The following is a 16,668-nucleotide window of genomic DNA, read 5'->3' as shown; positions in this document are numbered from 1 at the left end:
TCATCCTATAAACCAAATGATTGCAGAAGTAAAAGACTAGGAGATAAAGTAAAGTAATAATTATATCTGAACAAATTGTTATCTGCTCAGAGATTTATAGGCATAAATTTGTGGATAAAGTTCTTGGTGAATTACCTGTATCTACTGACGTGACTACTCGTAATAAGCATAGCTACCGGTAAAAGCATGTTGGAACAGGAAACTACTTCTTACATTTCATATATTTTCCACAAAAATCATATAGAATATTTGAGGGCAAATCTCAAATCTCCAATTTCTTGGCTTTGCTCATAAATACCGAGAAGCAAATACAAATTATCTTCAGTAATCGTAGTTCTCCTACCTCATAATCAATAGATAAAACAATAACTAGGTATCTCTCATAATCAATAGATAAATAAGTCAGGTATCTCAGGGGCCTGGGCTTCCTTTCACAGATAACCTAGGCCAATATTAACTTTCAGATAAACTGTTAAAGCCTTGAATGATTCCCTGAGTACCAAATGTGATCCAATATCAATGGCATCACCCCTTTATCTGAGCGAGTACTCAACCAATATAAGCATAAAGTTTTATTTGTAAGTAGCAATAAGCACTGATTTCCATCTATAACCCAAAATCTTCCTGTGATTATATATATGTAACTCCCAGTGATTCCCTGAAAACCCATTGTGGGTGTGGACATTTCGCAGCAGAAGCTGGCCTAATTTTTTGTTATGTTTTATACAGTAACGTGGTACCTGAATAAAAATACCTGGAGGATCAGCAGCCAGTTTCCACAAGACTCATAACATTTCAAACACCGAAGGCATATTTGGAACACATTAGTTTCAAAGTCTCCTCTGTCAGAATTTGCTTGCATAATAAAACACAGAAGTTCTTACGAGACCAACAAGGCTGCAGGAATTCAGCAGTAAATAAAGACTTGAAAACCGAGAATACTGTTAGGAAAAATGCTTGTTTGAAGAATAACAGAATTGTAGGGCAGGAATAAATGTCAAGAGGTCATCTAGTCTACTCAAAAGCACTGAGGTAGGGTCACATTAAATACCTATCATGACTGGCTTGCGTTTATCTAATCTGTATTAACAAATTGCTTATGACAGAATTTCCACAGCCTCCCAGGTAACCTCTTTTAACTGTCATCTTTTCTTAAAAATCTTTTCTTAAAATCTTTTCCTAATACCAACTTATTTACCCCTTACTGCAACTTAAGCTTCTTATTTATTGTCCTGTCTTCAATAATTTCAGAGAATATTCTTATTAATACATTTTAAACCTCTTGTCAATGTTATTAACACTCATAATGAGCAGTGAGGGTCCACAACTTTCAAGTGATTGGAATTCATGTCTTCCTTCTTTATTCATGTTTATTGCTGTCATTGCAAATAAGGAGTTAGAAGCTTTCTTTAAAAAGTTTAGGATAAGGATCTCAAACAAAATCACATGAGTCCAGAAAGTCAAGCTTTAAACAGAATATGAAATAGCATGATTTTTCTGATGGTACTGCACAGATACTCTTTTTCCTTTCCCGCCCTTTCAGCTGTGGAACCTCTCAAGGGGCGCGTCTCACCAACAGAGAGGTGATGTACTATCCCATTAAGAAATACCGAGAGTAGGGTTTGAACAGAAATTGCAGAAGATAGATAAGAATAGGCATGGACTTTTAAAATACATGATAAATTCTCTACCTAATTTGAGTTTGCTTGTCTCTTACCTTACTGCAGACCAGCGTTTTCCCCTTTCCATTTCCTTTATTAAGATTATCACCATCTCGGATATCCTCATGACTTCTCCTTTCCTTTGTTAGAGCCTGATTGATCTCTCTGAGGCTTTCTAAAGTTCTCCCAAGGTACGTATGTTGGTCAGCACTTTGTTTCAAGAACCATCCTTTGCTTAGTTTTCTTTAAAGCTTTCATTGGACACTTTTTTGTCTCTTTTTCACACTGATTCCCTATTCTATCCCGAGTCAAAATTTCATCTCCTGATGTACCTCTTGAACTCCTCTACTTCCCAGTTTCTACACTTCCAATCATTCCACTGTGTTTCTCTCATCTACAATGTATGCTGTTCTGCACAGGCAACTGTTCAACTGCCTCTGCAAAACAAAACATATACTCATAGCACTTTATAATGGTGCAAGACAAGGTTGAAAAATCAGAAGATCAATAGTCAGGAAATTCAGAATGCAAATTCTCAATACCTTGTCTGTACCTGAAGAATAATTTTTCCGTGGAAAAATATAAAGTTTAAAGTGTTCAGTAGAAACAGCAGAGAAAATACAATACTAAATACTAATACTAAAATTATAAGTTGCTGTGATTAATTTTTCTGTTTATGCTACAAGGAAAAGTGATGATAAAAGCAAAAGCAAAACTCCGAAGCATTGATGTGTGATGCACCTTCCTCCTGAAGACTATTTCACTACTTACAACCTCAGCAGTTGAAGGACAACTACAATTGGTCCAAAGCCTGCTCAAAGTTCTAAACTGGTCTACTTTTATAGCATTTTGAAAATCAAATTAAAAATACCCCAGTCATACCCCAAGAGGATGCTAACTTTAAACATTCCTACTATAAAATTGGAAGTGTGATTTTGTCTTTAATGTCTTCTCATTTTGGAGTTCTTAATGAAGACTAAGTTGAAAAGAAAAGAATCATTCACGTTTCCAGTAATAGGCTTCAAATATTTAGGATGTACAAGGTCAAGGAGATCAACAGAAATATATGTGTATTTTTCCATGGTCTCCAACTCAAAACCAAGTGAATTAATCTAATGCAATGTTTCCTCCCAAGACTTTTAAGCCCTCCTTTCAAACAGGCATAAAACAGAAATTATCACATGTATTTGGCAGGAAGTACACGGAATGAGTCAGGTCTGAAGCTGAATTTACAACAGTTACAGTTACATATTCTGCAGCATATTTAATTTAATATACATATCTGTAGATTTCACCAGTCTTATTGGTCCAAGGAATATATTTTATTTCCTTGAACTTTTCCATTCGTTAAGAAAGAAAAATATTCTGAAATGTTAAAATCGTGCACTTAAAACTATCATTGCTCAAAAGCATTTGTATGTGCATAAAGATATATTTGGTTGTTACTGATAGTTTATTTTAAGATAACCTACGTATTTTTATTGTTAACATTTGCTCTTGGAATCTAATAATATCTTTAAGCCAAAATTACTTTATCGAATAGTGGCAATGTATTGGTAAATGCAATAACCTAATAAGACCTATGCCATGCTATATTTTAAATGCATAGTAGTTGTACTGTGCTGCAGTTATTATAGACTATTGAATAATTCTATATTATACTTGTTGGTTGCCCGCAGTGTTCTAGTTTCTGTGACATTGCAGTTCATCAGTCTGCACAACGTACTTCCCAATTCATGTTTTCTTGCAACATCTCTGTTTTCATTATAGTTAAGCTGATTGTACACAGACACCGACTTTAAAGAGAGCTGTCCTGTAATAAGCTTTAAGTTCCATCTTTCTCACATAACAATTTTCATAAGAAAGAATTTGTATCTAATGTGACTCTGGCTTTATATAAATAAAACAAATGATTCATTTTAATTTTTTCTTAATAATAAATGAGTACGATCATCCACAATTAAAAGTCAGATAGCCTTTTCTGTAACTGTGGTGAATATTATTTCATGCAGATGGCAACGTTCAGTTCTTTGTCCATACTATGGCAATAGACAAATTTGAAATTCTTATGCATTTCTCTTTACAGCTTTTTGCATAATCAAGTTTAATCTATATGACACAGGAGAATAATCTGAGAAAATATTTAGCTCTTTCAAATCTGATAAAGTTTTCTACAAAGCCCCCATTGGAGTTTGAATATATTATCTTCAAGGAGTTTTAGAACTTGTAAAATTTCCAATCAGCGTTTTACATTTTGCCTGGAGCAGCGTATCAAAGCACGGAGCATTTTATCAAGCTTACCCTACCCTCTAACTTATCCTGTACAATTATGTATATGACTAGCTTGAATTCTAGAAAGTGTTGAGGCAAGGAATAGTGCGACAAGCATTCTGAATTTCCAGGAAATACCTAGATGTGAACTCATGATAAAAGCAGCTGAAAATTCAACCTAATACAGTTCTGCAGATCAGCATGTTGCAGTTACAGCCTTTCAAATCTGAAAATATCATAGGAATCATTATAAGTCTCCCTGAAGCTCACAACTTTGCAAGCTTGCAAATGCCATAACTTATGTTGTTAACAATTTCCCAAGACCATAATTGCTTCATTAAATGTCCAGGTATCACTCAGACGTCGTCATTTTCTTTTTTGGCTATGTTTGTCAATAGCTTTAAAACTGGGGAGAGTTTCAGTTGAAAGCCTTGATATGCGACTTGCTATGCTGTTTTACAAGTAATAAGTTGACATACTTTTTACTGGAATAACTGTAAACCATTTCTTTTCATGTATACTAAATAGCTCAGACACTGGTCTTTAAACAAAGAAAACAAAACTTCACTGTCTAGCTCAACATCTCTTAAAGACTTGGTATTACTGGATTCCTACTCGGGAAAGTGTCAACATTGCGTGTATCTCGCCTGTACCTCAGCTTATGAAGTCATGGCAGTAACAAAATCCTTTTTCTACTTTGGTTGAAATAAGATAAAATCAAAGAGGAACCTCTGTTCCAGGCACCATTCACTTAAAGCATTTGATAATGCATTCAGGTCAGATTTGAAGAGTAATTTTGCCAACTAGCAAATGAGAACAAACTTTTGAAATAATTCCAGTTTGAGGCTTGATTCACAAGCCAGATGAAGTGAAACTAAAAGGAAAGCAGGTGGCTCTGTTACCACTTTGCTCTTACTAACACAATAATTCACTCACTCACCTTGAAGGTGGAGAAGCAAAGATCTAATCGCTTCTCTTTGTTTGATGCCTCCACACTATGACACCACACGCCGGCAATCCAATGCCGTCTGCAATGAATGTTTACATGGCCTGTGCAAAGTGCAACAGCTTTTAAGGGTACCACTGACAATATATTGCTACTGCGAATCTCCTTAATATTTTAATATTTTGTTTTTACTGAAAATGTTCTTGTGGGGAACAATTAATTCAAAGCCGAATTCAACATTTTCTTTGACCTAAGATAAATTTCCCCCATCTGATGGAAACGCATTTAGCTTCAGACTGAAATTGAATAAGAAGAATTCATGAAAATGTTTCCCTTGTCACTATTTTATACCCTTTTACCCTGCAGATCTTTCAGTTACATTGCTAGCTAGCAATAAAGTGACTCTGGCTATAACCCAGGACTCCATCTCACCATATATCAGCCTTTTAAGAGTGATCATATTAAATAGCTTGTAATATCAACAGCTTTTATACCTCAGGTGGCACGACCTTTCTGGTCATTCTGGCTAAGGTCCCAGCACTGCAATTCTTTTTGTTTGGTTGCTTGGGGTTTTTTTTGAGAATTTGCTTGAATCGGTAGGCTGATGAGACACAGGTCTGACTGATAAGATCAGCATTTCTGGTGGTACTGTTGTATCATTAGCTGTGTCATTGAATGTCAGAGTTATTAAACTTGTCTTCAGAAAACCGCATTATTCAAAAGAGTAGCTCTATAATTAAACCATACTGAAATTTTGAAATGGCTCTTATCCTTAGATTATTTTAGTATCCAATATAATAATATACTAGCTTGTTTTGATGTTGAATATAACCCTTATTTTGGTGAATAAAACAATAGCTGGAAGGAAAACATGGCTTCTGTTATGTTCTATTTTTATGAAATGCAAAAATTTAAAATATGGTATTTCAGCAATATGGCCTTTTTGGTTCCTGGGAAATATGATAAATATTGAAACAAGAAACATGGTAATAGTGATTTGCAGATAATATGTATGAAAGCAGCTGTTACACACCATGTTCTTTTTAGGAATGTAAGGTATTGAGGCTGTGAGCGGCCTTGCTAATATATGAGGATTGCAAAAATTTCTATTGTTCAATAATGAATCGAACTAATAACACAACTTGAAAATGATCTAAAAATATACATTGGAAAAGACAATTTTCTAGTCTTAACTTTCAAGAACTAAACCAGGAAGCGCTGAGGACAATATCAGAGACATTAGTTGAACCTCCTAATGACTGACTCGGCCCACATCAAAATATTGCAAAGGATGCAATCGAGTATTTAAATTATAGCCAACTTCCTTGAGCGTGGTACAGCAGATTTTCAGTGAGACTGTTGGCTTACTGTACCATGGTTCATCCAGCTGGTGAAAACTGAAAACCTTACTCACAGGGGGACATCACTTTCACTTACTCTCCAGTGACAGGACTGTGTCTATGCTAATAGTAAATAGTGAACTACAGAGACCTCCCTCAGGGCTTCCAGAAATTCTGCCCCGTGGCATTTCTCTTTTATTTCAACATATACAAACTATAGAGAGATTTTAAGGAAAAGGTAGATAATCCCTTGGGATAATCAGGCCTAAATTTAAACTTTATAGAGGAGGTTTAGTATGTTCACCGTGGGAAAGAAAAATGGGTTTACGTGGATGAAGATTAGAAAAATTAATATTTATGGGCATACCATAAAGAAGAAAACAATGGATTGTAATTGATGCTTTTCATCTGACCTCTTTCTCTCTCCCTCTCTCTCAATCATTATTTGATAGAAGACGACATGAATTCATGAGAGTCAGTGCTAATGAAAAATGCACTAGAACTTAACTGCATTTCAGAGCTGCTGGTGTCAAGGGGACAAGTAATGTCTGTGTCTGTCAGAATGGAAATTAAGTCGCTTCATACGATTCGCACTCGAGATCCAGAAAAGAACATGGCCAAGAAAATGACATGACATTTTTGGCAAACTTGATGTTTAATAGAGAATTTGTTATCTTGGTCAAATTTTGATCCCCCATTACACTGCTATTATGCTGCAATGATTTACAGGCAACTTGCTATAACTGACAGGGGACATTTTCTAGACCCTGATTGTAACAAAGATCATTTTCTGAAGTCTCTTTCAACTTCAGGAGTATTAGAAACCATTAGTTCTTCTTATTCTAGGGTTTTTCTCTGGTAAAGGACACAACCATCCTTTAAAAAACTACATCTAAGAAGTCTTTAGTTGTTATTATTGGAATGTTTTTAGTACCTCCATCATGGTGCAAAAACATCACGTGCCAGTTTTCAATGACATCATGAACATTGTTGTGACCAAGTGAAATTCAGGAAAAAGCCTGCTTTATTGGTAGCTTACTCAGTAAAAATTGCCACATCATCAATTTGTGATGGAAGTCACAACACTTCCAGCCAGGCTCTCTTGGGACCTGCAGTTAGGCAAATGCTGCAGTCCTTTGCAGTAGATCCATGTGTGCCCATGAGCTGCTTTGCAGTTTGTCAGAATTCAGACCAAGCATCTAAATGTTCGTGCCGAGACAAGCAGGGTTAACATTGTAAGCAAAGCACCGAGCAGATGCCATGACCCCTGTGGTATCATGCAAGTATGTAAAATCTCCTCACTTTGAGGCAAGAGGCTCATCACACGATTTATTTACGCAAACTGAGGGAGAGAGTTTTCCTGGATGTGAAAGTTTAGCATGGTTTGTCCTTTTTTTCAGTGAAAGAATTTAACATAATGTCACAAAGATACTTCACTACTGTTTAGCTGGATAGTACTGATTAACGTTCAGGTAGCTGAGAGAAATAATGAGCCAGGGAATGACTGTGAAGAGCTGCTGCCACGTTCACAGGAGAGGGGGAGGATGCAAGTGGAGCGCTGTCGTGTCTTGCACACGCATGTGATCAGGGTGTGGGCTCTTAGTCATTGCTACACCATAAACATAGCCCACAGGGAAGATCCTTGTTGTCTCTACTCCCAAGACATCCCTCAGTACTCTGTAAGAGTACAGATGAAGTGCAGATACTCGCCCATATACAAACTCATACGGAACAGCAAACACACGCACACATATATATGCCCGTACACATCCATTAGCAGACACTACAGTTCAACTGAACCTCTTCGTTTCTCACCAAGTATTTCTAGGTCTGCTCTGTGTGCAAGTTTAAGGACAGTTTCTAGAAAGCAGTTAAGACATTTCAAAATATACGAAATGTGCAAACAGCTTTCTCATTCTAAAAATGATTCTTAAGTTCTAAAATTATTTAAAGTTAAAAACAATAAGAGAATGTAATTGAAGCCGGTGGTATTGACTCCAGCTGCTCTGAGAGTCTGCTGAAAACTGATTTAATTCGCCTTATGATCTTCCCCAAATTCTCTATGTTTATTTTTAATAGCCATAGCACTAAGCCCAGTGTTTCGAATACAAAGGGAAGGACACAGAACCCATTCCTAAATTGCTACTACAGCTAGATACACAATTTTTCTAAGGCACTGCAGGAGATACTTTTCCTAGAAGGCCCACAACTTCAGTAAGAACCTTTTAAAAAGCTTATCAAGATACATTACAAAATAAACAAGATGAAGTTCAGCAGAGACAGTGACATCACTCGTTATCCCTTTTGCAGTTGATTCTGCAACATTTTTTATGCACACTGGATGTTTTTTCATGACAGATATAGGAGATTGGACTGTCTGCAATCTGAAGCTTGCCAATATTAGTTACCTTGCAAGATGCTCATTGAATAAAAGAGGGTGGAGAAAATCAGGAGACATATTTGTACCTAACCTCAAGACAAAAGGTAGCTTAATAATCTGTCTCCTTAACACCAGTGTCTGGCCCAGCTTGCAGCTTATTTATTTTTTATTTTAAATGTTTATAGTGCAATTGTGCTCAGTAGTTATTCTATTTAAAATGATAGTAGACTATTTTTTTCTCTCTCTCTTTCTGGAAAAGAATGATTTTAATGGAATACCTTTCAGAAATATTTTCTGCTTGGTGTGTACTCCTGTCTAATCTGTGCGTGCACACAGCATCACATGAAAAATGCATGCACGTATCAGGTATAAAAACTAATCCTACCTGTACTTCAGCTTGGGCTGATGAGAAGTTTTTTACATTGCAAGTAATAGCTGAATCTTGCATGCCCCTTTGTCCCTTTTGGGGACAGCCCTTTTGGCTGGCAAAATCTGACTGCAGATGAGTCAGAAGCCAAAACTCTGCCAGGTTTAACAAATGTCCACAGAGGATGAACAGATAGAATTATTTATTTCTATTAAGAATACCAGAGAGTATATTTTACAGGAAGTAATTTCATTATCTGTTGAAGTGCTAGGGTTCAGCATTTCAATACACAAAACTCAATGATGCATTAATTTGATCCACCTCATTAGCATCCAGGCACATTTAGTGAAAAATACCAGAATTGTTACAGTTGGTTCCAGTCACTAAAGTGATAGGCCCCGAGAGCTTTAGCTCTGTCATTAACAGATAATATATATATCATGTATAATATATATAATAAAATATATCTTGTATAACATACATAATATATAATATAATATATGATTAGTGTATAGAAAAGGCAATATTCGAAATCATATTGCCATGAAGAGCAAGTTTCAGTAAAATTATAAAATTACACCACAGAAAGATTTCAAGTTTGATCACCGCATCTAGAAACAGAGAAAACTAATAGAGAACCACAATTTTACATAATAGGATACATCTTTCCACAGCTCAAGGAAAACTAGGAGGAAAAGATCAAGTGTACCTCATTTGTCTTACTTCTGCAAATGAATATGCAAATAGCAGGCAGAGAAACTGAAGCCACTGTTACAAGCAAATGTCCTTTTCTACTAACAGGCTAGGTCTCCTTTTAGACATTCTGGTATTTATTGTCATTTTGCTGCTACATTTTAGAGTGGGTCAAGTTCCTTGAAAAAAAATGTGGTGAATTCCATGTCATATATTTATGTATTGATTTTTCACAGTAGTCCCCACTTACCGACTCACAAAAGATATCCTTATGTCTCACTTAGCAAGTCTCTTTATACCAGGAATACAAAACCCCTGGTATGTGAACTGGAAACCCAGTCTATCGTATACATCCATTGCAAGACAAGACTGAAGGAGAACAGCAATACAGTCCTTGCCAAATACATTCCTATATTTGTGTTCAACGAAACCCGAACACAAGTCAAACTAGGTCTATAGACTGGGATTACTGACAAACTACCTCTTGTTTACAAGTGTCTTGCAGACCATATTATACACTTCCTAGTGCTAATGGTCCTCACTATAAAAAAGCTTAACTCAGTCTCTGTTTGAACAAACTTTATATCATTTAGCTATCTACTGGTGTCAAATGGAGACAAAAATTAACACTCCCTCACCCAAACACAGACCCTAACAAACTGGGATGTTATCTCTTTACGTACCTGAGGCACAGTATAAAGGCTGGCACCAGCTTACAGATATAAGAACACTGTCTAGTTAAAACATTTCTTATAAATGACTACACTGAAATATAAGCATCTTAAATGGATTTTATGGAAATATTATGATACAGCATAATTCTGATTTTAATTTTATTAAACCCAGGAAAGTTAAAATGCCCATAAAAATGATCATTATCCTTCTAAAAGAACAACAATTACTAATTATGAGTTTGGCATTTTCTTGCTTAAAGCGATTTTTAATTTTCCATGTACTATACCCGTTTTCTACACGAAATGAAATTGATCCTTACTACTTTGAATTTAGTACTAACCATTATGAAATCATATTAGACATTTCAGTGCCTGTGTTTCTAGTGCCCTGAGTGAGAAAAATAACTTAGAATCATTTTACTTAGCTATTAAACAATTATACTCATGTTGTTTTACAGCTAAAAGGAGGTTTATCATGTCAATTACTAAAATTAAAATATCTACTATTTATTTTCACTGTGTAAGAACGTCAACATGACTGGTAGAACAAAGATTCTAATTACTGTAATCTTTTCTGTAACCTGATTGTCTATTGTTTTCCAACTCAAACAAGATTTGAATTTGAAGAACTATGCTGGGTCTACGTAACCTGTAACCATTTGCTACCTTAATAGCCACACTGCAGCATTTGAAAATTGGCAGTTATTCATTTTGTCATGAGCTAGTAACTGAAAGAGTGAAATTCTCATCTGTGAAGAACAGTATAGTAAATCACGGATTAGCAAAGTCAGGCACTCTCAGTGAAAGTATGTCCTCTTGCTTACACCTAACAAAGCTAATGTTCAATATGGGTCTTCTTCTCTCCACCATGCAAATTTTATGTGAACTTTAATCAATTTTATGTCTAGAAAGAAAATGTTTTAAAAAGCAGAAAACTAACCATGTTAATAAAGATTTTACTCAGAGGAGTCAGACAGCAAAATACCGTTCATCTTCCTATAGACTTTTAACAACTTGTGACAGCCTCACGCAGCCATCTATAAATGCTACTTAATAAACATTCTGTGTTCAAAACAAAATAGGCTAAGCATGCTTAAAAGAATACACTAATCTGGATTTTTCACAGCAAAGCCATAAAAAATAGTACTTGTATTTCCTGTCCTTCACTATAAAACTGAGGTCTTTAGTCTAAATTGACCATTCGGGTTTTTCCATGATCTGTGGGGAAATAGAGGCACCTCCATAAGACAATTCCTCCTGTCCTCACACAAACATCCAAGACAGATGGGAGGAATTGTTCTCTAGAAGTTCCTCTCTGTCTCAGTCTCCCTCCAAAATCTATACAGGGACGCTAGGTAACTTTTGGCTAATACCTAACTTTTTGATAGCAAAAGTCAAAAAAGATGAATCCATCTTCTCATGTCTTTGGTTGGAAATCCTAGTTTGTGGTAAATTGTGGTTTGTCATTTTTTTCTACTCAGACTGACTATTTTTGGGTTGGAGTTTCAGCATCTCATAGGCATCGGTTAAAATACTTACTGCAATACACCTGCCACTCTGTCAGAGACATATTAGTCTGCTCCATCTAGAAAGCTGATAGGGAGTCCAGACTTTCAGTCGCTCCTGTAATAGCATTAGATCTCTGATGTGGAATGAGGAAGGTTGCTATCAGGCTACTAGGCAATCAATACAAGTGTGGGCAAGATTTACGGCAGAATAGATAAGGGTAAAAGGAGAGTCATTATAGCATAGTTTCTGATGATTAAATAACGCCTTAACCTGGAAGCAAGCCAGGTTTTTTTCCTCCATAAGAAACCAACAGGAACATTTGACTTGTTCCTGTTCAGATAAAGCTATCTGAACTTAGTCAATATCAGTTTTGCATATTTCCATCTTGGTTGACAGCTGGCTGAATTTCAGCCAGCAGTGTGCCCAGGTGGCCAAGAAGGTCAACAGCGTCCTGGCTTGTATCAGGAATAGTGTGGTGAGCATGACCAGGGAGGTGATTGTCCCCCTGTACTCAGAACTGGTGAGGCTGTGTTCAGTTTTGGGGGCCTCACTACAAGAAAGACTTTGAGATTCTGGAGCACGTCCAGAGAAGGGCAAAGAAGCTGGTGAGGGGTCTGGAGAACAAGTCTTACGAGGAGCGGCTGAGGGTTGTTTAGCCTGGAGAAAAGGAGGCTCAGGGGAGACCTTACTGCTCTCTACAGCTACCTGAAAGGAGGTTGGAACGAGGTGGGGGTGAGTCTCTTCTCCCAGGTAGCAAGCCAAAGGACAAGAGGAAATGGCCTCAAGTTATGCCAGGGAAGGTTTAGGATGGATATTAGGAAAGATTTCTTCACTGAAAGGGTTATCAAGCATTGGAACAGGCTGCCCAGGGAAGTGGTGGAACACCATCCCTGGAGGTATTTAAAAGACAGGTAGACATGGTGTTAGGAACATGGTTTAGTGGTGGTTTTGGCAGTGCTAGGGTGATGGTTGGGCTCAGTGATCTTAAATGTGCCTTCCAACCTAGACGATTCTATGACTCTAGGTCCTGAGTTAACTATTAGCATACAAAAGCATTCCCATTTTTATATACACCTAAGTGACTCGGTTCTTTATCGATACTATTTATAGTCTGTGAAATGTAAAGAATACAAAAATAAAAGTGAGATTTTGTTTAAAATTTATATGTTTTAAGAATACATTAAAAAACAAAAAGGTATCGCTAATATTCCATACCTGAGTAGTGGTTGCTTTGGATAAGAAGGTTGGTCACTGTTTTGGCATGGCTGAGGTTTTTTTGTGACTTGTTTATAAATATTCCTGGCAGTTACTCCAATCCATAGCATAGTAGAAAGTGTAGAATAATGCAGTACTATGCCAACCTAAAAAAAGAGGAGACAGGGACAGTTAAACAAGTTGGTAAACAGATCAGTAAAACAAGTCAGTAAATGGATCAGTAAAATAAGAATTTTAGAAGAATCTTACTGCATAAGTGTACAAGCAAACAGACTTTTAAACTTAATTTGTAAGTGCATAATTTTTTTTCTTTCTCTCTGGTTATTTCTAATCAGGGAAAACACTTTCAAAAAGCAGATGGAATTCGTTATTTAATCTATCATAGATAATATCTGAGATACCAGATGGTATGTTATGAAACCAAGGTTGTAAAGACATTTGTTTTCTAAGAACCTGATTACTGACAACTTTTTACACCTGGATTTAAAGTGATGCGAAGCTTAGCTTGTGTTGCAAGTTTTCTTAGCTTATCATAACAATGCACTTTAGAAATTAATGACAGGTCAGCATTTTTGCTTGCTATTATGTTATTTTCTTTTATTTTTCAGGAATATCCTGCTGTAGTTCCCTCTCAGCTGCATGTAGCCAAGGTTGACGCCTTGTAATGGGATCAGTGCTATTTGCCTAAACCCAGATTATTTTCATACCTGGCCATAACATTTTTAAAATTAAATGACAGATGTTGGCATCCTTCCTTAAAAGGAAATAGGAACTCTCAATAGTGTTATCATTTTGCCTCCAAGAAACTGGTGTGTTTATCATCGAAAGTAAAATAAAGTACAAACACCTCTAAAATACTAACATCATTGTTATGTTAGTAATTGTTATTCATTACTATGGAAACAGTAACTGGAATTTTATCCAATCTCCAATGCTTTATTACATCAGCTAAGTCTCCATCTGATTATATAAAATGAGGTTACCTTTGAAGCCATAACCTGACATTTTGCAGTGACAAGTAAAATATTGCTATAATTGGAAAGCACATAAATGTTTAAGGAATACAGAGAATTGCTGAATAAAGCTAACACAAATCTATTATAATGATTTATTTGAATCAGTGTTCATTTTTGCTCAACTTAAAACAAAATAATTGATGGCTAAAGAAAAAAAATTCCATGAATTTTGTTTATAGTTAGTAATATAGCACAAAACTTGAAGATAGCAGCAAATATCAACAAAAAACCCTTTATAATTTTCCCTGGGACTTGTCTGACACATTAGACAAGGGAGTATAAAGCCTTCATAGCAGTTGTCGCTTGAGGTAAAAGAAGCAGAAATAAGAGAAAGAGACAACTTTGTAGCATCAACTGGCAGACATTGCCAGTTCAGTGGCTATAGGGCCGTCTGGACTTAGTTCGTATGCAGCTCGCAGCATTTCTGTGGGGAGACAGTGAATATGACTATGAGCTGGGGGGGGGGGGGGGAGTGAGAGAGTAAGGCAGGAAGGAGAAGAGGGGGAGTAGAAAAGGGGAGAAAAGGGAGGCAGGAACCATGAGAAAGAACCGGAAAAATACTAGAGAGATTTGGTTCATAACGTCTTTCTCATTTCGGCATAGTACTGCCACTATAGATTCTGTCATTATTCTACACAAGTATGCCAAAGTGTTCATAAGAATACGAACAGCGGGGATGAATACCACGTGACGAGGCACCTAGATGTGAAATTTTAACAGCATGTATGGCCATGTATATAGAAATGATCAGCCACTTAAGTGAATGAGACCCATTAAAAGAGTACAATAAAACAATTTTACTGAACTTTCATGGAGGCAACTGAACTGAACACTTCATTGCTATGCCACACCTTAGTCACATCACTTTTCTTCACAGTATGCTCATATTTCAGCAACTCGGTTCCTTCTGATAAATGGACAAATCAAACAAACGTGGACAAGGGACAGAAGTGCTATCTTCTTCTGTACTAACTTTTTAATAATATGCTTCTTTCTCTCTCAAAAAAAAATCCACTTGCATGTTTTGCTTTAAGGAAAAGAGGATATATCCTGGTGACACAGGACCTCATGACTGAGGTTTGAAGGACAATGGTGACAATCTGGAGATAAAAAATATATGACAATAAAAATGCAGAATTTGGAAGGGTGACTGAGCTGTTACACTAAATTCCAAAGGAAGGGGTACACTTTTCTCTGTGTGGTGGTGATTTTGTTTCTCAATTCCCATCACAAAATATGCTTTCTGGACTAGAATCTTTGCTCTTGTTCATCCAGTAATAATAATCAGTAAAGAAATGCTTGTCCCACCTTCTCTTGAAAATGCGGTGTTTCAAAGTGGTGGGCTTTGGTCACTGCCTCTCCCTTCCCCATATCTCCACAGTGACATCAATGGTGCCAGAGATGCATTTTTCTCACTGTTGCATTTTGGGGCTGTGGCTGCATGCCCTTTTGTTCCCTTCAGCAGCACCACCTCTTTCTAGCTCTCTTAAGCTAGGAAGACATCTGACCCTATGCTAGAAACACACGAGGTGCCAGCTCATGACGTGGAAGGGGAAGACAAAGCTCAACAGAAAGGGGAACAAGACAAAGATAGGTTTGTTCAGTAAACTCTCGCTTAACTCTGTTCCCAAATGCAAACCTTAGGTTCATGCACTACAGGTCCAAGGTACGAACTGACCTGTGTACATCCTGTTACTGGATTTGTGCCTCTGTAAAACTAAAGAGGCCAATAAATAGAGACAAATTAAATACCAAGGTGTTAACTTAAAACTATTTTCACTGTAAGCGGAACTTCTGTATTTCACACAAAATTGTGTGGGAAGGGTCAATTTTTCTGCACAGAACAAAAGATTATGATTGCATATATTAAAGCAATGACCATTACTCGTAAGAAGGTTTTCCACTGACAGGCCAAATGGGACAGAAAGGACTTGTCCGGACATATGCATGGAAGCCAGCATTGCACCGAAATATATTTAATAACCGCAGTTACACGGTGAAAATCTTCTTGTTTCCTTGGACTCATTTTTTCCATCTCCTGTGCTCTTAGAACCCTTATCTTTGGGAATAAGCACCAGCCTACTGAAGAGAAGATTACGCTTTTCTACAGTAAGAAGATGCTGCCTGTATATGCTCCTTCAATAAATTTCAGTACCTTAGACGTAAATTAAGTTCCACACCGTGGAGTTACCACTGCAATGATCAGAACACACATTTATGCAAAGCATTTTGGCACAAGAAGCTCTCTCGATCAGCTTTAAATTGCGCACAAATTTCTTTGTTTTCCCCTAGTTATTATTATTTTTTTTAATTGCAATCAGATAAGTTTCCAGCCACCTAAACTCTTGCTTGTGCATATGACTAGCTCTTATCTCTGCAGAGGTAAACAATGCAGCACCTTTCTCACCAAACACCACTCAAGAGCTCTTAAAGAGCATTCTTCTCTTAACCGACAAACTTGATCACAGTACGTTAATTTTACACCCATTCTTTCAAAAAAAAAAATAAAAATAGCTACAGCAGAAAGAACTGCTCTTTTCCTCCTCTTTCTATCATATTTTTGTATCTACAGCTTCTACCTGAGACGTGGCACATA

The 16,668-nt window shown here is 36.7% G+C and overlaps 1 protein-coding gene across 1 annotated transcript in view; it reads right to left on the bottom strand.

The window, feature by feature from the left end:
- The window catches only part of LOC309674401 (adhesion G protein-coupled receptor A3-like), a gene marked incomplete at its 5' end in the record, with an annotated part of 285,537 nt that overhangs the window by 19,145 nt on the left and 249,724 nt on the right, over nucleotides 1-16,668 (bottom strand). The window contains one exon of the mRNA XM_082486426.1: nucleotides 13,057-13,202. Within this exon, the coding sequence (XP_082342552.1) occupies nucleotides 13,057-13,202 (146 nt within the window). The remainder of the gene's footprint in view (nucleotides 1-13,056; nucleotides 13,203-16,668) is intronic.

This window comes from Vanellus vanellus, assembly GCF_965231255.1.
Source record: "Vanellus vanellus genome assembly, chromosome: 7".
Lineage (NCBI taxonomy): Eukaryota > Metazoa > Chordata > Aves > Charadriiformes > Charadriidae > Vanellus > Vanellus vanellus.
This window is presented reverse-complemented; position numbering and strand designations above follow the sequence as displayed.